Source organism: Eretmochelys imbricata, chromosome 2, assembly GCF_965152235.1.
Source record: "Eretmochelys imbricata isolate rEreImb1 chromosome 2, rEreImb1.hap1, whole genome shotgun sequence".
NCBI lineage: Eukaryota > Metazoa > Chordata > Testudines > Cheloniidae > Eretmochelys > Eretmochelys imbricata.
This window is the reverse complement of record NC_135573.1, coordinates 183,733,067-183,754,720: the sequence shown is the minus strand read 5'-3', so window position 1 is coordinate 183,754,720 and position 21,654 is coordinate 183,733,067. Positions and strand designations below refer to the sequence as shown.

At 42.4% G+C, this 21,654-nt stretch overlaps 1 protein-coding gene across 7 annotated transcripts in view; it reads right to left on the bottom strand.

The window, feature by feature from the left end:
* The window catches only part of TRANK1 (tetratricopeptide repeat and ankyrin repeat containing 1), a 77,110-nt gene that overhangs the window by 36,342 nt on the left and 19,114 nt on the right, over positions 1-21,654 (bottom strand). For 5 of the 7 annotated variants that reach the window (XM_077811071.1, XM_077811078.1, XM_077811075.1 and 2 more), the window contains 6 exons: positions 21,360-21,478; positions 19,977-20,060; positions 13,710-13,848; positions 12,988-13,119; positions 11,070-11,240; positions 9,944-10,105 (listed from right to left, as the gene is read on the bottom strand). In XM_077811071.1, coding sequence (XP_077667197.1) covers positions 9,944-10,105; positions 11,070-11,240; positions 12,988-13,119; positions 13,710-13,848; positions 19,977-20,060; positions 21,360-21,478 — 807 coding nt within the window. Of the gene's footprint in view, positions 1-9,943; positions 10,106-11,069; positions 11,241-12,987; positions 13,120-13,709; positions 13,849-19,976; positions 20,061-20,738; positions 21,154-21,359; positions 21,479-21,654 lie in introns of those variants that run through there. The other 2 variants (XM_077811074.1, XM_077811077.1) reach the window with 2 other exon arrangements.

Genomic DNA, 21,654 nt, shown 5'->3' with positions numbered 1-21,654 from the left:
CTCCCAGCAGAAAGTGTGACTATGCTAATGAACTTCAACTTTTCTTAGGCAGGCTCATCACACCTATGGCTAGAGGGACTACCTTTGTCTCTAAAGCCTGGTCTACACTACGGGGTTAGGTCGAATTTAGCCATGTTAGGTCGATTTAAAAATGACTGCGTCCACACAACCAACTCCGTTCCATCGACCCAAAGGGCTCTTAAAATAGACTTCTGTACTCCTCCCCGACGAAGGGAGTAGCGCTAAAATCGACCATGCTGGGTAAAATTTGGGGTAGTGTGGACCAAATCAACGGTATTGGCCTCCAGGAGCTATCCCAGAGTGCTCCATTGTGACCACTCTGGACAGCGCTTTGAACTCCGATGCACTAGCCAGGTACAAAGGAAAAGCCCTGGGAACTTTTGAATTTCATTTTCTGTTTGGTCAGCGTGGCGAGCTCAGCAGCACTCAGCAGCACAGGTGACCAAGCAGTCCTCCCAGAATTGTAGAGCGTAGAATGTTTCTACACTCCCCCTATCATCTCCGTCCCTGAAGTTATTACATATTAGAAGGCGAAAAAAAACGCACTCACGATGACGTTTGCTGAGCTCATGCAGTCCTCCTGCACTGATAGGGCACAGCTTAATGCATGAAGGCATTCAGTGGCAGAGGCCAGGAAAGAATTAAGTGAGCGCAAAGAGCAGAGGCAGGATGCAATGCTAAGGCTAATGGGGAGCAAACAGACTTAATGAAGCGTCTGTTGGAGCTGCAGGAAAGCCAACAAGGGCACAGACTCCCCACTGCATTCACTGTATAATCACATGCCCTCCCTTCCCATGTCCCATAGCCTCCTCACCCAGATGCCCAAGAACGCGGAGGAGGCGGCTCCAGGCACCCAGCCACTCCACTCCAGAGGATGGCCCAAGCAACAGAAGGCAGTTTGATTTTTAGTGTGGCTACAATAAGCAATGTAGCCTTGTCCTTCCCTCCTCTCCCACCCCACCCGGGCTACCTTGTCAGTTATCTCTTTTTTTTTTTAATTAATAAAGAAAGAGTGCATAGTTACAAAACAATAGTTACTTTATTTCGAAGGGGGGAGGGTGGTTGGCTTACAGGGAATTAAAAATCAACAAAAAATGGGGTGGGTTTGCATCAAGGAGAAACACACACAACTGTCACACCGTAGCCTGGCCAGTCATGAAACTGGTTTTCAAAGCCTCTCTGATGCACAGCGCGCCTTGCTGTGCTCTTCTAATCGCCCTGGTGTCTGGCTGCTCAAAATCAGCCGCCAGGCGATTTGCCTCAACCTCCCACCCCGCCATAAACGTCTCCCCCTTACTCTCACAGATATTATGGAGCACACAGCAAGCAGCAATATCAATGGGAATGTTGGTTGCGCTGAGGTCTGACCTAGTCAGCAAACAGTGCTGGCGAGCTTTTAAATGTCCAAAGGCACATTCTACCACCAGCCCTCCGTGGAGAAAGAAGTGGTTTGGGACTATTTAGAAAAGCTGGACGAGCACAAGTCCATGGGGCTGGATGCGCTGCATCCGAGAGTGCTAAAGGAGTTGGCGGATGTGATTGCAGAGCCACTGGCCATTATCTTTGAAAACTCATGGCGATCGGGGAGGCCGGATGACTGGAAAAAGGCTAATGTAGTGCCCATCTTTAGAAAAGGGAAGGATGATCCTGGGAACTACAGGCCAGTCAGCCTCACCTCAGTCCCTGGAAAAATCATGGAGCAGGTCCTCAAGGAATCAATTCTGAAGCACTTAGAGGAGAGGAAAGTGATCAGGAACAGTCAGCATGGATTCACCAAGGGCAAGTCATGCCTGACTAATCTAATTGTCTTCTGTGATGAGATAACTGGCTCTGTGGATGAGGGGAAAGCAGTGGACATGTTGTTCCTTGACTTTAGCAAAGCTTTTGACACTGTTTCCCACAGTATTCTTGCCAGCAAGTTAAAGAAGTATGGGCTGGATGAATGGACTATAAGGTGGATAGAAAGTTGGCTAGATTGTCGGGCTCACGGGTAGTGATCAATGGCTCCATGTCTAGTTGGCAGCTGGTATCAAGTGGAGTGCCCCAAGGGTCGGTGCTCGGGCTGGTTTTGTTCAATATCTTCATTAATGATCTGGAGGATGGTGTGGATTGCACCCTCAGTAAGTTTGCAGATGACATTAAACTGGGAGGAAAGGTAGATAGCTGGAGGGTAGGGATAGGATACAGAGGGCCCTAGACAAATTTGAGGATTGGGCCAAAAGAAATCTGATGAGGTTCAACAAGGACAAGTGCAGAGTCCTGCACTTAAGACGGAAGAATCCCATGCACCGCTACAGACTAGGGACGGACTGGCTAGGCAGCAGTTCTGCAAAAAAGGACCTAGGGGTTACAGTGGACAAGAAGCTGGATATGAGTCAACAGTGTGCCCTTGTTGCCAAGAGGGCCAATGGCATTTTGGGATGTATTAAGTAGAGGCACTGCCAGCAGATCGAGGGACATGATCGTTCCCCTCTATTTGACATTGGTGAGGCCTCCTCTGGAGTACCGTGTCCAGTTTTGGGCCCCACACTACAAGAAGGATGTGGAAAAATTGGAAAACGTCCAGCAGAGAGCAACAAAAATTATTAGGGGACTGGAACACATGACTTATGAGGAGAGGCTGAAGGAACTGGGATTGTTTAGTCTGCGGAAGAGAAGAATGACGGGGGGATCTGATAACTGCTTTCAACTACCTGAAAGGGGGTTCCAAAGAGGATGATCTAGACTGTTCTCAGTGGTAGCAGATGACAGAACGAGGAGTAATGGTCTCAAGTTGCAGTGGGGGAGATTTAGGTTGGATATTAGGAAAAACTTTTTCACTAGGAGGGTGGTGAAACACTGGATTGCGTTACCTTGGGAGGTGATGGAATCTCCTTCCTTAGAAGTTTTTAAGGTCAGGCTTGACAAAGCCCTGGCTGGGATGATTTAGTTGGGGATTGGTCCTGCTTTGAGCAGGGGGTTGGACTAGATGATCTCCTGAGGTCCCTTCCAACCCTGATATTCTATGATTCTGCACTTGCTCAGCCTACAGTTGAACTGCTCCTTACTACTGTCCAGGCTTCATGAGCTGGGTAGGTGCGACCACACGGTGCTGCCAGCTGGGAGAGCAGCCTGAGGCAGAAGCCTCCAACTCGCATGATATTCCAGGCAAGACTGAATCTCCATGAGACGAAACTTAAAGAAGAGAATGACCTGGAGTCTCTGGCTCCCATTCGGTGCTCTAAGAGGAGAATAGCCATGTCTGTTCAGGTACCCCTGATCGACCTCACTGAGGTCTGCCAGGAGCACCCAGGAGACATACGATGGCTATCAGTCCTACTGCACCGTCTGCTGCAAAGGCAAGGAGCTGCTGCTGTGTAGCAATGCAGTACTGCATCTGCCAGCAGCACCCAGGAGCCGTACGGTGATGGTGAGCTGAACGGGCTTCATGCTTGCTGTGCTAAGGCGTCTGCATGGGTAACCCAGGAAAAAAAGGCATGAAACAATTGTCTGCCATTGCTTTCACGGAGGGAGGGAAGGAGTGGGGCCTGAAGACATGTACCCAAAACCACCCGCGACAATGTTTTTGCCCCATCAGGCATTGGGAGCTTAACCCAGAATTCCAATGGGCAGCGGAGACTGCGGGAACCATGGGATAGCCACGGTAGTAAGAACGCGCTCCGCCAACTTAATGCGCTTAGAGTGCACATACCCAATTGACTGTATAAAATCGGTTTCTAAAAATCAACTTCTATAAAATCGACCTAATTTCGTAGTGTAGACATACCCTAACAGAGAGATCAATTTACTAGAGTCCAGACAGACACAGACACTTAGGGCAAAACCCAGTCCCTTAGCAGTGGAACTGGTGTGGTTCTGCTGTACAGAGGATGTGACACACGTGGTATGCACTCCAAAGCAAGACAAAGCCCCAAACCACACAAACTCCCTGTGCAGCAATGAGCAAACAAAGGGCACAGGTGAGTAAGGAAGCAAGGCTGCTGCAGCAAACACGTTCCTGTCCTCTCTATTCCCATGGGGGCCAGGAAGGCTGCTTCATCCCCCTCTTCCATACCTCTGTCAGCCCAGAACCCAGGCTCTGGGTTTGGATCTTAACACAGTTCTATTTGAAGAGTGACTCTAAGCAAAATAGTAACATGGGATTCCGTGTTTGCCATCTACTAATTATTTCCAGATCAAATTTGCTGAGTTTATACAAGTACATGTATGAGTTTTCTGACTGACAGCTCAGAAAGATCTGAATAAAAGATTCTGCAGACTAAATTCTGCTCTCAGTTTCAACTGTGCAACTCAGTTGTCTTCAAGTTCTTTAACTGAATTGCTCTGGTGTAATGGAGGGCAAAATCTGTCCCTATGCTAGGAACTAATTTAAATAGTTCTGCTGTAAGCCAGAACAAAACATAGTTTCTTTTCGCTCTGTTGGCTTTACAATTCTAACATTTATTTTTGTCACTAAAGGCAGCATACAGAACTCTGACACAGGGTGCAGCTCTGTTGAATAAGAAAATGCCATCATTTTTATGCTCTCTCTTTTCTGAGAAAAATTTCACTTGAACATGTTCACAAATCTTGAAAGCCTTGGACTCTTTGGAATTTAGGAAAAAATGGGGGGGGGGGTTGAGAAAGAACCTACTCAGAAAGAGACTAGGCACAATGGAAAGAATCTATTTAATAGCTATAAAAATGAAAGGGTTAGTATTCTGAAAATCTGGGTGAAGAAGAGTAGAGTAGAGACTCAGTGGCATGGTCATGAGTGAAGCATAAAAGGCTAGAGGGATAGAGTAGACCAGGGATTACTCACCTTTCTCTGATTACAACGGATTACCTTTTTTAAATGCCCATTTAATCACAACTCCTTTACAGGCTTTCATATTTGTAACAGTACATTTCAAAACATGCTGGGGTTACACAGTTAGGGATTAGCAGAGCCTTTGTAGCATTTCCCATCACCAAAATCCCTTTCTGGTCTGACTGACTGCTTGCCAAGCGGTGTTCCCTCTCTCTCACACATCCAGCATGCAACCATAGCATGTGCACAGCTTTCTAAGATCAAGATAGAAAACGGTTTCATCAAATGTTAAGTTTTAGTTTTTGTAAAGATGAAACATTTCCCATTTTTAAATTCCAATATCCTCATGCTGAAAAACTACCATGATCCACCACCTCTCACCCCTATGGTATCCCAGCATACCACCTCCCCGGCCCAGAGTTCCAAAGTTTGGGAAATGCTGCAGAAGGGAAGAAAAATTAAAAATGTTTTTTTTATCTTTTAGAAAGCAGCTGTTAGCCAAGTGTTGAGTTTTTGGGGGACATGTGATAGCCCTTCCAGGAACAACAGATCTGTATTTTGCTTTGCCCCTCAAGGGGCATTCAGAGACAGGTGGCAAGATGCTATTGGCAGCATCAGAAATAAACTTGGTACCTACCATCTTAGAGCTGGGCTAAAAGGCACCTCGAAGCCTGCCATAAAGCTGTTACTTTGGGGACCCGTAAAACAGGGATCTGTCAAGGATGCCTCAGGGAACCTTGAGTGGTTTGTGAACCCAACCTCTGCCAGGATAGACATAGTTGATGCAGAGGCACTGCAGTGAAGACAGCATGCGGAGACTAGCACTTGTTGCAAGCCCAGAACTATGTGGGCTGAGCTACCAGCCGTGGTCAGTCCAACTCTTGAGCCATGCCTCAGGGTTGGTCTGATCTGGTACCATGACCTTGCAGGGGGCTGAGGCCTAGCAGGCTGTGAACTCCCCACATCCAGGGGGTCAGCAGACAACAAGGCCGTGAGAAACTCAAGTTCAACTAGAACATCTGTCTGCCTGTGAGCTGAAGTGCTGGCTCCCCATAGCAGCTGTGGTGGGAGGGGACTGAGGAGAAAAGTCCCTCAGAGCACACACTTCCACTCATCCCTTCTAGACCCAGCATGTGGTTTATAGCAACCTAGGCTGCCTGGAGAGGGCCAACAGGAGCTGCAAGAGCTCAAAGGAAGCACACCACCATTCAGACAACAACACTGTTTGATAAGCAGGTGACACAGCCAACACTCTGTTCTATTCAAAGCAGGAGCCCAGCCAGAACTCTCTAGCCTGAATAATCCAGATTTCTAAAAGCAGAATCCAGGGTATTTCTCTTAAGTGTCACTGGGGAGGAAAGGTGAGGTAGGGCAGCACCTGAGAGCAAGTCAGCAGCTTCTGAGGACAGAGGGTTGTTGGTCCTGAGGAAAGTCCGGTAGTTGCATGTGTGGTGGGGTAGAGCTCATATAACTGGGGCAGATGGAAAAAGGAGACCATACGGAAGGGGTGCCTTGCTGCCCCCCATCCACCACCACATGAAAGACAAGATGGGGGAGGTGCACTGAGCCAGCAGGGGAGAAGAGCAACTCTATGTTCCCTGCCATGAGGATAGTGACAGGTTTTGCTCGCTTTTAGGAGAGCAGCTAACAGTGGAAGCTCCATCTCCTGTCAGCCCTCACCAACTTTTGTGATCCTCCCTGGCATCTTTGGCCCTCTCTGCTATGGCTAAGCAGGTGGAGATGAGCAGAAAGTGGCTTCCTAGCACCATGACACCTTCCCCCCCCTTAAGCCTTCAAACTGCATCCTAGGCTCACTCTCCTCCACAGGTTTCAGAGTAGCAGCAGTGTTAGTCTGTATTCGCAAAAAGAAAAGGAGGACTTGTGGCACCTTAGAGACTAACAAATTTATTTGCGCATAAGCTCTCGTGAGCTACAGCTCACTTCATCGGATGCATTCTGTGGAAAATACAGTGGGGAGATTTATATACATAGAGAACATGAAACAATGGGTGTTCCCATACACACTGTAACGAGAGGGATCACTTAAGGTGAGCTTTTACCAGCAGGAGTGGAAAAAACCTTTTGCCGTGATAATCAAGGTGGACCATTTCCAGCAGTTGACAAGAACATCTGAGGAACAGTGAGGGTTGCGGGGGGGGGGGGGGGGAATAAACAAGGGGAAATTGTTTTACTTCGTGTAATGACCCATTCACTCCCAGTCTCTATTCAAGCCTAAGTTAATTGTATCCAGTTTGCAAATTAATTCCAATTCAGCAGTCTCTCGTTGGAGTCTGTTTTTGAAGTTTTTTTTGTTGAAGAATTGCGACTTTTAGGTTTGTAATCGAATGACCAAAGAGATTGAAGTGTTCTCCAACTGGTTTTTGAATGTTATAATTCTTGACGTCTGATTTGTGTCCATTTATTCTTTTACGTAGAGACTGTCCAGTTTGACCAATGTACATGGTAGAGGGGCATTGCTGGCACATAATGGCATATATCACATTGGTAGATGTGCAGGTGAACGAGCCTCTGATGGTGTGGCTGACGTGATTAGGCCCTACGATGGTGTCCCCTGAATAGATATGTGGACACAGTTGGCAACGGGCTTTGTTGCAAGGATATGTTCCTGGGTTAGTGGTTCTGTTGTGTGGTGTTTGGTTGCTGGTGAGTATTTGCTTCAGGTTGGGGGGCTGTCTGTAAGCAAGGACTGGCCTGTCTCCCAAGATCTGTCCTTGCCCGAAATATGTCTTCTCTATTCCACTGCTTTATTCTCAAGAGTCCCCGCTACCTCCCTTAAATCCTAGTAATTTAGGGCTTGATCCAAAGTCCACTGAAATCAATGGGAGTCTTTCCGTTGACTTCAATGTGCTTTGGGTCAGGTACTTAGAGAAAGGGAGTCAATGCAACTCCCCTTCTGTTCCAGACATAACCAACAAGGCTTGGCCACCGCTCCCATTGCATTGTTTTTTATGTTTCAGTAGGAAAATACTCAAGCTCTAAGTTCGGTCTTCACAGTGGTAATGCTGAAAAGCATGCAAATTTTACCTGTAGATAGGTTTCAATATGTATGCAAAATACTTTGTGGGTAAATGATCTTTGGGTTTACAGCTCAGACTTCATCTGCACGCCAGATAAACAAAAGCAAGTTCATTTAAACCAGACTGATAATATGTACCTCACTCAAACATCCATGGGGAAAGCTTTTACCATTCTTCAGGGGAGGGTGTTAAGACAGGTTTCCCTCCACAAAGAGCTTCTCTTTCTTTACCCTAAACGAAGTTAACAGTTTTCTCAAGCAAGGAAGCACCCTGAAAATATGATAACTTGTATTCAAAATTATGTAGGAATCCTAAGTTTTTTTCAGTTCTTCTCTCTGCTCAAGAAATCCCTTTTACAGCAATGGCTAGCCACGTAAAATGACCGTTGACCTGTATCTCAACTGGTAGAAAAGATTCTGTAATACTATCAAACCAGCTTTCCAGGATCAGGCATTGCAACGGAGTTATTTCTCCTTAGAGGCTGCTACTTCTGACGCTCATATCGACACTCTAAGGGTATACAACTACACTTTGAGCTGGGGGGTGTAAATCCCAGCTCAAGGAGACATACCCATGTCAGCTCCGATCAAGCTGGCGTACCTCAAGTACATATATGCACTAGGCACATACTTGGGCAGCTAGCCCCTCCTGCTGTGGCTACCATACTATTTTTAGTGCACTAGTTCAATCAGAGTAGTGTGGGTATGCCCCCTTGAGCTGGTAATCGCACATCCAGCTCAAAGTGTGGACATTTTCTCAGTGGCACAACAAAATGCCAAAGGGCACACACTTCTTCCTTATTGAGGTTGAGAAATTTATAAATGTTTAAAGAAAAAGGAAAAAAAAAAAAAGATGCGCCTCTTAAACAGGGCTCATACCAGAATGTCGAACATTACGCAAGTTTAGTTAACCACAGAAAATGCTGGAGATGCTACCAACCGTCAGCTAACTTGTCCTATGTAATTTTTTCTTGCCAGAAACTGCCATAAAAAGCAGAATATATGCATAAGTCTTTGTGCAGTTCTGAATACAAAGATCTGCCCCCTCTCCAAACTCGGTATATTGAAATTAGTAGAATAAAATTAAATCTCCCGGCAAACACCATGGAATAGATACTAACAGGTCATTAATAGCACAATGTTTAATCGGCAGAAAATGGAACGCTAACACACCTCTAGTTTATTCAGTAGGATTGAAAAAATTGTTAAATGCAGCTTTGATTAAGGTAATTTACATTGGTGACAAAGTGGTGGAAAATATAGTAATATTCGTTGCACATAGATGCATTAATGCAGTTATGATGTGCCATGGCACAGACATGACAATTATTAAAACACCACCTTTTAGATCAGAGGTTGGTAAACGACGGGCCACATCCGCCCTGCGGGACCGTCCTGGCCAGCCCTTGAGCTCCTGGCCGGGGAGGCTACCCCTGGCCCCTCCCCTCCTGCCTCAGCATGCCGCCAGTGCTCTGCTGCTCCTGCTGGGCAGCGCGGGCGGCAGGGCTGCGAGCTCCTGCTGCTCTGAGCAGCATGGTAAGGGGGCAGGGGGTTGGATAAGGGATGGGGGTCCCGGGTGGCAGTCACGGGACCGGGGGGGCAGGGGACTTGAGGCCAGGCTGTTTGGGGAGGCACAGCCTTCCCTACCAGGCCCTCCATACAGTTTCACAACCCCGATGTGGCCCCCAGGCCAAAAAGTTTGGCCGCCCCTGTTTTAGATTATATTTTAAACTAGTATACACAGGTTCATGCACTGGTCCTTTCCCCATGTCAAAATTAAAAAACAAAACCACCACCAACACAGGAGTTAAAAGCATAAAAGAACAGACTTGGTATGTTTACAGTCTTTTGCTATGGCGTTAATAATTACTGTATAAATTTAAGTATTTTTTCATTGTAGTGACTTTTTTTGTTTCTGTATTCTTCTTCAAAAAGTTTAAATCAAAAAAATGCAAAACCCACCAACAAGAATAGGAAGTAATATTTTTTCTGCAACTATTTCTGTTACAGATACTTGTGGAAAACATGCTACATGTTAACATCAAATCTATTGTACTATTAAGTTTGTGAAGGGGAGAGATGGGAATTCACTTTACCTTTTACTGTAGACAAAAGCTTCAGAAATCTCTGAACCGTCTCGTGCGTCAACAAATTTTTATGCTGTGCTTGGTTTTCAGGACTGCAAAACATCAAGAACTGCTCAAAAGCATCCAGAAAAGAGTTGGTTTCATCAACTGAGGCTTTGCTTTTGCTCTTCCCTGAAAAAAAAAAAAAAAAAAAAAAAAGGGCAGGGTTAAAAATATATTTGTTGGTTAAAAATATAATTATATATACACATTTTATCGGCAGCTTATATGGATAAAGACACATTTTTAAAATAAAAACATAGTAATGTAATATCTCCCAATTTGTCCCATACTCAGGATAATGTACAATGACAGTGTGGTTTACATTAGTTAACAAATGCCCTAAAAACAAGAAGTCCAGCCTCAGCATGAGTTTGCCAGCAGCTTTGCGGAATGTAACTTTATCCAAGTGACAGACCACATAAGAATGACAGCTGGAGACAGCCCGAGTAGTTTTGCAACTATTTATGCACCTGTGTAACTTTAAGCAGATGAGTAGTCTCACTGAAACTTAAAGCTAAGCACATAAGCAAGCGTTTACAGGACTGGGGTCTGTTTCTTGCACAGAAAGCAATGAGAGGGGCTGACTAACGTTAGAGAGGGGAAGGAACGTGAAAGGACAACAATTGCAGCAATAATTCAGTTTGGACGTGAACAACTTGGTGGTAGATTTTTTTTTTTTTAATTAAAAACAATTATGTTAGGATTCATCACAGAAGCAGTAAGACTTCAGGAGGAATCTATACACAGCCAAAGTAGTAATTCAGCAGGTCAAGGCTAAGAGGGCATTCTGTGCATCAAAGGCAGTTTGAAAAAACCAGGAGGTGGCTATGGGAGAAGCAGACAACAGGGCATCGAAAAGGCATCACTGGCAGAGCAGAGAGGCTTCAGGACGGTGCAATACGAAGTTAGAAATGTCAGCGGGGTGTTATGTAGGCCTTTGGAGACAAGGGGAGGTAGGGTGGCAACAATAGCACACTTTGATACACTTCCACTAGAGAAGAACGCTATAAAAACTTACCTACTACAGCCTATGAGAAGTGTAACATTTCTGTACATGAAGAATGTCATTTAAAACAGGAAAAGCAATCAGTACCTGGTGATTCCTTAGAGGAAGGAGCATGTCTTGCTAAGTGATTGTTGATTATATCTACTGCCTTGAAGTTTTTGTTTTTTTTCAAGATATCTGCGGCACACCTTGCTTGTGCGTCTGGAATAGTGGGGTCCACCCCAGTATTTAGGAGCATCTGCACATTTTCTGTCTGACCTGAAACATAAAATAAATACAGTAGAGAGTTAGCACAATCTTGTTGTCCAGAATGAAAGAAAAATCACTGCCATGGTTTCAAATGCTTTTTTAATCAAAAAAAGAAGAGCTCAATTTTATAGACGCTGTTACAGGAAACAAGGCATTTTATCAATTTGTTTTGGACATTTTGTGTGTTGGGAGGGCGGGAAAGGAGAGGTTGATTTTTGTTTTTGTTTTGCTTAGTGGGTTGGTTGGTGAAAGAGGAAAGCACGTTCAAAAGTATCGAAGATTAGCGTGAAACCATAGCTGGTCACTAGGTTTTTTTCATATCAGGACTGGCATAAAAATATGATTACCTAATAAGTCTTGTTGCATATGTTATCTCCATTTTGATAAATGACATTACTACCATTCTCTTCAAAGGAAGCTAGTATCCGAATATAACTGCCTCTAAAACATTGCAGAACAAACACTATAGGCCAAACCCCAAAATATAAATTCTGATTCAAAGCTTGACACAATATCTTTAATATACCACAAGACTCTATACTCCTGTCACACTTTGACACATTCCATCATGATGGACATTGTGTACCCTGAGAGAAGGAGATGTACTCGCTGCCTCAAACGGCTGAACATGTGCTATAAATCACAGCCAAAGCACAGCAAAGAGCAGCATCAGAGAATCAAAGGATCAGCCAGGCAAGTGAAAGGAGCATAAATGATTGCTAGAAAAACTGCATCAGATTATTTCCACTTTCCTCAGACACAACTGCAAGGTTAACAACTTCAATCACTGTATGTGTCCCGCTTACTAGAATACCAGGCAAAACTTGGAGAAGAAAAGATTGGGAAGAAGTGAGACACCTTTGCACAGTAACACAGTTCTCTTGCTTTTGTACATGTATGCCTTGCCATTCATGTTATTTTAACTAAGTTTTGTCAACAAGATGGCTCTGAAATTTCTTCCATTATCTGTTTTGCAGGAACTGTACTCGCTGTGCAATCAATGGGATAGCTGTGAGAGAAGAAATGTGACTCCTCTACAGCAAACTAAATTAAAGAGTATGAATGAGACTCACACAGATGATCAAAGGGAGGCACCAGAATGCCATTGTGTTTAATGAACAAAGAGCCTAGGGTAACTTCAGGACTGATGCTTACTTCCTGTTGCCACCCAGTGGATTTATTAAGAAATGCAAATAAAAAGCAAAATTAGGTTTCTATAGTTATAAGATAAAAGCATCCACAGAGATGGCAGGGCTATTTGATCCCCAAAAGACAGCTAAAGAAAAGCAGCTCTCAAAGTTTACACGTTTAAGCCAAGACACACTGCAACTGACATCAAGAGAAGTTTTTATTTGGTTCTCCCCTACAAGTGGAAAAAAAAAAAAAAAACACAGACTAGTTTGAGGCCTAAATTTTCTTTTAAATTTCTGAGAGCATCAATACAGAAATGGACCAAGAAAGATGTAAATAAATTGCAGCAAGCTGTGGCTAAATCTTAATCAACCAACCAACCAAAATAAAAGACCTTACACAGAATAACTATGCAAAATGACAAAGAAATTGGCCACCAAAGCAGTGCCCTATAATTTTTTAAGTTCTGCTATATTTGCTATAGTTATAAATGTACACTGAGCCTGCAAGCCTTTTGTCATTCTCCTTGGCATGAAATCAAGAATATCAATGTCTGGAGTTTTTTTCTTTTGCCATAACAAACAAAAGCCAGTGCTAATGAAAAAGTCCATTTTTAATTACATACGTTTCATAGGATATCCACTGGAATGAGAGGCCACGACATGCAAGACTGTGCAACCATCTTGGTCTTGCTGGTTGATACTACCCTTCAAGTCTGGTATCTCATCCAGTAGCCATCTGAAAAGATGGTTCCCTTCTGAAATGATTATAAATTAAAACCACATGTTATTAAACAGCATACTTTGTCCTGTTAGGACAGGATATGGGGAAGTATTATTGCTCCCCTCCCCCTGAGGTGGGCAGACAAGCTATCAAAGACTCTCTTTAAAAGGTAAGGGTGACAGAGAGGGAATTATAGTGTAAAATACCAAGCAACAAATGGTGTCAAGTTGCTTTGTTGGAGATAAAAAAAAAACACAATTTTTTCCCTAACATGTGCAACTCTGAATTTGGTCCTGCAAATTTTAAACATGTACCCTGATCCTCAGACAAGTTTTTCAGAGTTAACACATTCAGGGTCTGAGATGGTCACATCAGTTACACTTCAGGTTTGAATCAAAGAAGAGAGGGTCACTATTAGGCTCACAGGACTCCCAGGTACACATGAACTGGACACGTAGTTCAAGTAATTTTTTTTTTTTTAAAAAGTAATGACTAGAGCTATGGAAGATTGAATATTTTGGATTTGAGCTTACTTTAGATTATTAAATATGAACTTTATCTGCAAATTCTCTGTAGGATGACTATGGTTGCTTTTGTTTTATACTGACATGGGATGTCACTCACTTGCTTTGATACAGAGGTTGATGATTGCATGAAGTGGGTATGTTCCAATGCTCCCAACATTTGCTCCAATGGTGATCAGCCATTCCACCAATTCTGGTACCCTTTCCATTCTCTCATAATGGCCAAACAGGACATATTTCTGATAAAGAAATAGGGAGATATATTACAGTTATATTATTTTACATATGTGAAAGAAATCATCTTTTTAGTCCTGTTTCCTTTTCAGCCCAGGCAAAGTTTGACTACTTAGGAATTCAGTGTTACAAAGGCAAAGCAAATGAATAAATATTGGCCACTTGCCTTATCCAATATTAAATTTAATTACATATATGTATTATTTATAATAGCAATTAGAGCCCCAGACCAGGTTCAGGGATCTGTTCTGTTCCATCCCTGCCCCCAAAGAGCTCTCAATCCAAAGGGTTTATTTTATTTTATTTTTATAGATCTCTCTCTCACACACACACACACACACACACACACACACACACACACAGAGTCTCTCTCTGAGAATTCGGATTTGCAAAAGTTACTGTTTGTGCACAATCCAAAGTGAAAATACTATATACACCCACAAAAACAAAAGCAGCACTGAAAACTCCGCAGAAAGGCACTTTTTCTCTTATTTCCTCAAAAGGAGGAACAACATTTGGGAATTTTCCCTCTTGAATTTTTTACACTCTTCCACATATACAAAAATTCCATGGGAAAAATTTCAGGAGCAAAAATTGGTAGTATTAGAGTTAGATTAACCTAAACACTGTGTACTATTCTGTCCTCTGGTGTACGTGCCTTGTCATGGTGGGACAGCTTGTGTGCTCTAACAATCCCCAGAGTCTGTGTTGGCAGGGGATTTTTGTTCCTGGTAGGTTCAGCCATGCTGGATTGGTCTGTGGGGGAGGGACCAGACAAAACAGACACCCTGGTCCTCCTGGTTGAGGATTAGGCACAGGGCTAACAACCCTGTCCCGTAAAAAACAAAATATGTTATGGAAACAGTGACAGAAAAATCGACAATTACTGTGTGAGACGGTCTTCAGGAGTCAATGACCCATATGACTACCAGTGGTGAAAGCTGAAAGAAAGCAACTGGCATGAAGACTGAAGTGCTCAACACCAAGACGAAAATCAGATTTGGTTTTTGGAAGGTACGGACAATGTACGAAGCAGGGAAGCTAGCTCAGGTCACAGCAGAGATTAGACGCTACAGCTTACGCATCCTGGGTGCCAGTAAGAGCAGATGGACGGGATCAGGAAGATTAACAGCAGCCTTGGGAGAAACTTTGCTGTCTTCTACACAGGGTGATGGACAACACCATGAGGGTGTTGCCATCCTTTTGAAGAAGGGGGTAGAGCATTCCCTGCTTGAATGGAAATCCATCAGCAGCAGATTTATGAGAGCCAGACTGAAAGGGAAACATAATAATATCACCCTGATTCAGTGTTATGCTCCAACAAACGACAGTGATGAAGAAGTAAAGGACAAATTCTACCTTGCACTACAGGTGTAGTTAGAGAGAGTACCACATCACGGCCTAACTATCATCATGGGAGACCTGAATGCCAAGGTCGGTAAGGACAACACAAACAACAACAGAGTAATGGGAAGACATGGGCGTGGCACTATGAACGAAAACGGAGAAAGGCTTGTTGATTTCTGTAATATGAATGACCTAGTCATCGGCGTAACCCTATCTGAACATCGTGAAATTCACAAGCTGACATGGTGTTCTCCAAATAGCAGAGATAAGAACCAGACTGATGATATCAGGATCAATGGCAAATGGTGACGCTCACTGACAGATGTGAAAGTGAAAAGGGGTGCAGATGTAGGCAGTGACCACCACCAGGTGACAGCCTCCATCAAGTAAAACTGAGAAGTGTGGGTCCACCAAACGTTATGATAGTGACAAGCTAAAGTCCCTTGAAATACAGAAAGCCTTCATTCTGCAGTTAAATAACAGGTTTCAAGCACTTGCAGACCTTGATGAAGAGGAGAGGAATGCAGATGAGGAGATCAACAAGAAGTGGGACAAAGTAACAGCAATTTATAAACACAGCAGTGAAGCCTGTCTACGCTACAGGCAGAAGAGAAGGAAGGAGTAGATTACACCCAGCACATGGAATGCCATAGAAACAGATGAGCCCTGAAGAAAAAAAGTTTTAGACATTAAATCCCAGAAGCTAAAGGACAAATACCACAAGCAGTATAGCAAGGCACAGCGGGAGGTCAAATGCCTTGTGAGAGCGGACTAACGGCATATTATTGATAATCTGGCAACACAAGCAGAGGATGCAGCTGCTCGTGGTGAACAAGGAACTGTCTACAAAATGACACACCTTATCAGTGGTAAAACAGCAGACACCAACAAATGCTCTAATCAGGAACAAACGAGGATACCTACTAACAGCCGAAACAGAACAAGAAATGCATTAGACAGAGCATTTCAAAGAATTGCTGAGCAGGGAGCCACCTAAAGAGGAAGAAAACATCCAGGAGGCAAAAGAAGATCTTGATATCAACACAGACACCCCAACTAAGGAACAGCTCATTCAAGCCATCAAATCCTTAAAAAATGGGAAAGCTCCTGGAACGGATAATTTGAATGCAGAATTGTCCAAGGTAAATCCTAATTTAGCAGCATCTATCCTGGACCCTCTATTTACATCAGTCTGGGAAAAGGAAAAAGTGCCAGATGAGTGGACCAATGGGGTTATAGTGAAGATACCAAAGAAAGGAATTCTTAGTGATTGTAATAACTGGCGTGGCACCACACTTTCATCTGTGCCAAGCAAGGTACTGTGTAAGATTATGGTCCAGCGTGTATCAGAGGCAGTTGATAGCATTCCCAGAAAAGAGCAAACTGGTTTTCGGAAAGGACGTGGATGCACAGACCAGATAGTCACTCTACGAAACATAACAGAACAGTGCTTAGAATGGCAATGGCAACTCTACATAAATTTCACAGATTTTGAGAAGGCTTTGGATAGCATTCACAGGACCAGCCCTACGGCACACTCTGCGGGCATATGGAATTCCTCTCCATGTAATCAATGTCATCAAAAGCTTCTATTTCAACTTTACATGCAGTGTTAATCACAGTGAACTCAGTTTTGAAGTCAAACCAGGAGTATGTCAGGGGTGTGTCATGTCTGCAATCCTCTTCAACGTTGCCATCGACTAGGTAATGCGGCGTACAATAGAACACATGCCAAGAGGCATTAAATGGACACTCTTCTCATCCCTTGAAGACCTGGACTTCGCAGATGATGTCGCTCTCCTATCACATACCCAACACCATATACCCAAAAAAACAACTTGACTCAACCCATTCAGCCAGCAAATTGGACTGAAAATCAACCGCAATAAGACAGATATCATGATCTTTAATATTGTCTCACCATCATCAGTACAGATAGAGGATTATGTTCTCACCAGTGTGGAAACATTCACATACTTGGGCAGCACCATCAGCCAGGATGGTGGAACAAGCCAGGACATCCGGAACAAAATCAATAAAGCCAAGAACACCTTCAGGAGCTTAAATACAGTCTGGAAATCATCAAAACACAACACCAAAATCAAACGCAAGATTTATCAGAACTGTGTATTTTCAACACTACTTTATAGTGCAGAATGCTGGGGAATGAGAAAGTATGACATGTCCAAACTGTCTTCATTTCATACAACCTGCCTCAGAGAAATCCTCCGTATCTTTTGGCCCACAACAATCTCAAACCAAGATCTATTGACACAATGCAGCCCAGAGTATCTGAGCACCATCATTGCCAAGAGGCGTTGGAGATGGATTTGCCATGTGCTTTGGATGGAAACTGATTCCATCACCAGACTAGCAATAGTAAGATGGACACCTGAAGGCAAGCGAAAACAAGGCTGCCCGAAAACAACATGGTGCAGAGCTGTCGAAGCTGAGCTGAAAAACCTGGGGCACAGCTGGGGAATCATTGAAAGACTTGCCAGAAACAGACAGGAGCGGAGGAGCTTCGTCACTGCCCTAAACGCCAGAGGCTTAATAGGAACGATGATGATGATGTGTACTATTATTGCATAATGGCAATCATGCTAGTAAGGAACACAGTCTTATAAGGTTTACCAGCATCTCTCTCTCTATCTCTAGGCTTCAGTTCGGCCATCTGAGAAGTATGGCTCCGAGATCGTGGGCCTTTTATAAAAGCCCTCTACACCATGCACATTAATTAAATATAGACAAATTTTTCTGTGGCAATTAGAAGCTATGATCAGCTAATGTGGTTAAATGTCTTTACATTTCGTTTTGCCTTCCCTTCCTTCTCAGGGCTTCTCCTCTTCCCTGCACCATCCATGGAACAGTTTTCCACCAATATGAGTAAAAAACAGCCCCAGTTTCAAAGATGTACAGTAAAAATACTAATTGTGCTGTTGAATTACAGGATATGTGGCAACCCACCACATCCCATCATATATGCCCTAGTACAGTGTTAAACTTTTAGCCAGTAAATGTAGCTGTACAGAGCTTACTTTATAGTCCCCTAATTTATATATTTTCTTATACTTTCCAATATCTGATTTCAAACCACTGAAGATGAGGCATTTAACAGCAGTACAAAGAGAACATAAGCTCACTGTAAAGACTCACATCAACAGCAGGTTCAGTACAATTCCACAACAGAAGGTTTTTAATCCTTTCTGTTAACATATTGCACAATTTGCACACAACAGCAATATGAGACATAAAAGTGATCTGATTTAGGTTAAAAAAAAACCCAAACAGAAAGCCTATGGATGGCTAGTTTCATAATTCAAAACAGATTCTGTAGCCCCTGCTTTGACGTTGGAATTGCAACTCATTGATTAGTACCTGTCATATGACAGGGGATGTTAAATTATGCCCTCCTGTGGGAATATTATGGGTTAAATTGTGAGTTAAATTATGCCCTCTTTGAATCTGAGATAACCTATCGACAGGGCTTGATCCTGCACTGATGAAGACCATGGGAAAGTTGTCATTAAAATCAACAAAAGCAGGATCAGGATTGCAGTGTTTATATAGGCAGAAATGCTCCCTGCTGAGATAAAGCTTTGAAAGGCCCCAAATGCAGCAGAAGCTGTGGGATTTCACAAGAAAAGAAAGAGCAAGTCTATGGAGATGTCATATGAGGGTGAAGGCTTCAAACCCACTGACTGGCACAGAGCAGTTATCTCAGATGAAGGGATTAGGGTTCATGGCCAGTGGATCTATAAATATACCGATCCAGCTTGCCAAATCCCCTTCACACAGGGACCAACAGCCATGGCTGCATCTTATTAGCTATAGCAGTTGCTGTGGAATAGCCATGCTGGTGTTCAGCACTCTACCAGTAGATGGGGGAAGAGAAGGGAGTATTCCATCCCCAAATCCTACATATATCCCTCGAGTAAGGCCCTTTACTTGGCTTTTGTAGAGCGGGCCAGGAATTGCCCACCCACAGTGCATAAAAATGCACTCTGTCTAAGCATGGCAGAATTCGATTTCTATTTGTTTATAACTTTGCCAGATAATATCCATGTTTCTTTTTAGGCATATTTTTCATTTTTATTGATTTAAATTTTCACGGCCCTGGGAAAGGAGGTCAGACAACTATTTAATTAGAGTGGATGTTGCGATTCAAAAAGTTAAAGCTTCAGAACCATTAAAAACACAAATTGTCAACATCACATTTCAAAATATGTAAAGAAAACATCCTTAAATCAAACTCCAATAAGCTCTCAAACAACATTTTTCTTACTTTGCGTATCTGTAAATTTTGATTATCGGCAGAAATATTTTTTCATTCGTTTGTGTGTGTGTGTATAGTGAAATCAGCATTTACCAATAAAAATCTAATCCTTCTAAACCTATGTCCAATGCAGATTATAAGTAACCTCAGGCATGAAATGCTGTCAATTTAACACAGCTGCCACACTCTCACAATTGATTTATCAACTTGATTTTATAGTGCTGGTTACCAAAGCTGACACAAACAAGCTGCCTATTTTTTGTTACAGAATTAGTGTATTATACAGCTCATTGAAAAATTTCTAAAATTTTTGACAAAAAAGGGGACAATTTCAGACAAAATGTTTTGACCAGCACTAATGACATATGTTTTTCAAACTGATGTTTGTTTAATCTGTGCTCACTCTTATTCACAGAATATTAAGTTATTTAGTAAAACAACTGTGGAAAAAAAAGAAAAAAAAGACAGTCAGTCATCTTGTTAAATAAAATACATGCGACAGCACTGTACCTCAAAAAGATCCTTCAGTGATAAATGAGTGACTCTCAGATTTCTCGGCAACGTGTCTCTCTCAGTGGCCACCAACATCAAGGACTAGGAAAAACAAATATTTATGAGCCTACAAGCATTCAGAAATTAATTTTAAAGTTTGTTTAAATGCATCAACAAATGTTAAAGGGAAAAATCTGACCAGTCCTCTCTGCAGATATAAATGTTTATTACTCCCTATCGTTTGTAATAACCTATCAGATTCTCAAAACACTAAAGCTTCCTTTTCCTTCTAACTCATTAAATCCTTTAATTTGGCAAACACATTTTCCCCACCTGAGCTTCTCATCAGGCATAAGTCACTACAGCGCTGCAGCATTTGCCATCGTGTTTATGCTTCAGCATCATCAGTGACAAAAGCATCTCTCTGGCAACATGTGTTTGCTTAAGATTCAACTGGTGCTCTGAAGCAGGAAACACTATAGACCAGTGCTACAGATCTCAGTGGTTCAGAAGCCAAATTAGCGATCAACATTACCCAAAAGAGCCACTGTAGTGTGACTTCATTGTTTCATTTACTATAGTGTTATATATTCATATTTAAGCAGTATGACAGGGGAAATATTTAGTTTATATAGATCATTCTCACAGAAAAATGACTGATCAAGTATTACTCTTTTATCAACTACAAATGGTTAGCAACATGGCAAGAGCATCCTGATTGGTTAATAATTAAATCACACAGTGTTTTAATATTATGCTGCCAAGAGCCACAGGACACACATTAAAGAGCCACTTGCAGCTCACGAGCTTCAGTCCAAGTATCACTGCATTACATGATCTGTCTAGATGGTTACTACATCATTCAGAATTTAAAGAAGTACCATCAACTTCAAATCTGGTCTGTAAAAAAAAAAAGTGAGAATTAAATTAAATTGCAGACACTATACCCACTAGTGAGTTTTCTAGCTAGTTTTTGTGGTTTAGCAATCATATATTCCTATTTTTGTTCTCCACTTCTTTGTTGCTGTGTTAAAGACCCATACTAATCAGAAGACTGACTGGTCATACCAAAGAAACAGTAAAACAGACCATAAATGCAAATTAAGACAAATATTTTTTCTCTAATCTCTTTCAGTTACAGTCATTTGAAGTGTCTTGTAACCACAATAAACAAAAAGAAACACAAATAAGTTTTTGAAGTTGACTGTGTCCCTTTAAAAAGGGAAAGAGAATTTTAGAAACCATTTTCTACTCAAACTCTAAAAATCAAGACATTTGCACAGGGGAACAATAATTTTAGATTTAAAAAGCAATTAAAGAAAATTAAAGCTTATTATTGAAAAAAATAAAATAATAAACAAAACAGATTTACTAATATTCCTGGCAAAGAGATAAACTTACCTGCCACATTCCTTTCTTGGCTAGTTTTTCTATTACCACCTGCCAAACTAATGGATCGAATCTTTCATTCAAAATGTTCTTAAAAATGGGAAGAAAATATGGTGCTATATATTTTTCATCTAAGAAAATAAGAAAAGAAGCTTAAGTGTTTAGCATATGCAACTTTTACAAGCTGTGCTCTCCAAGTACATCAATTCATTTCATATCGTCAATTCTTCAGTAGTGATTAACACATTGAAACATTTCAAATTAGAACATACAATTCACATAACTAATACTGGTGAGATGTCTGCTC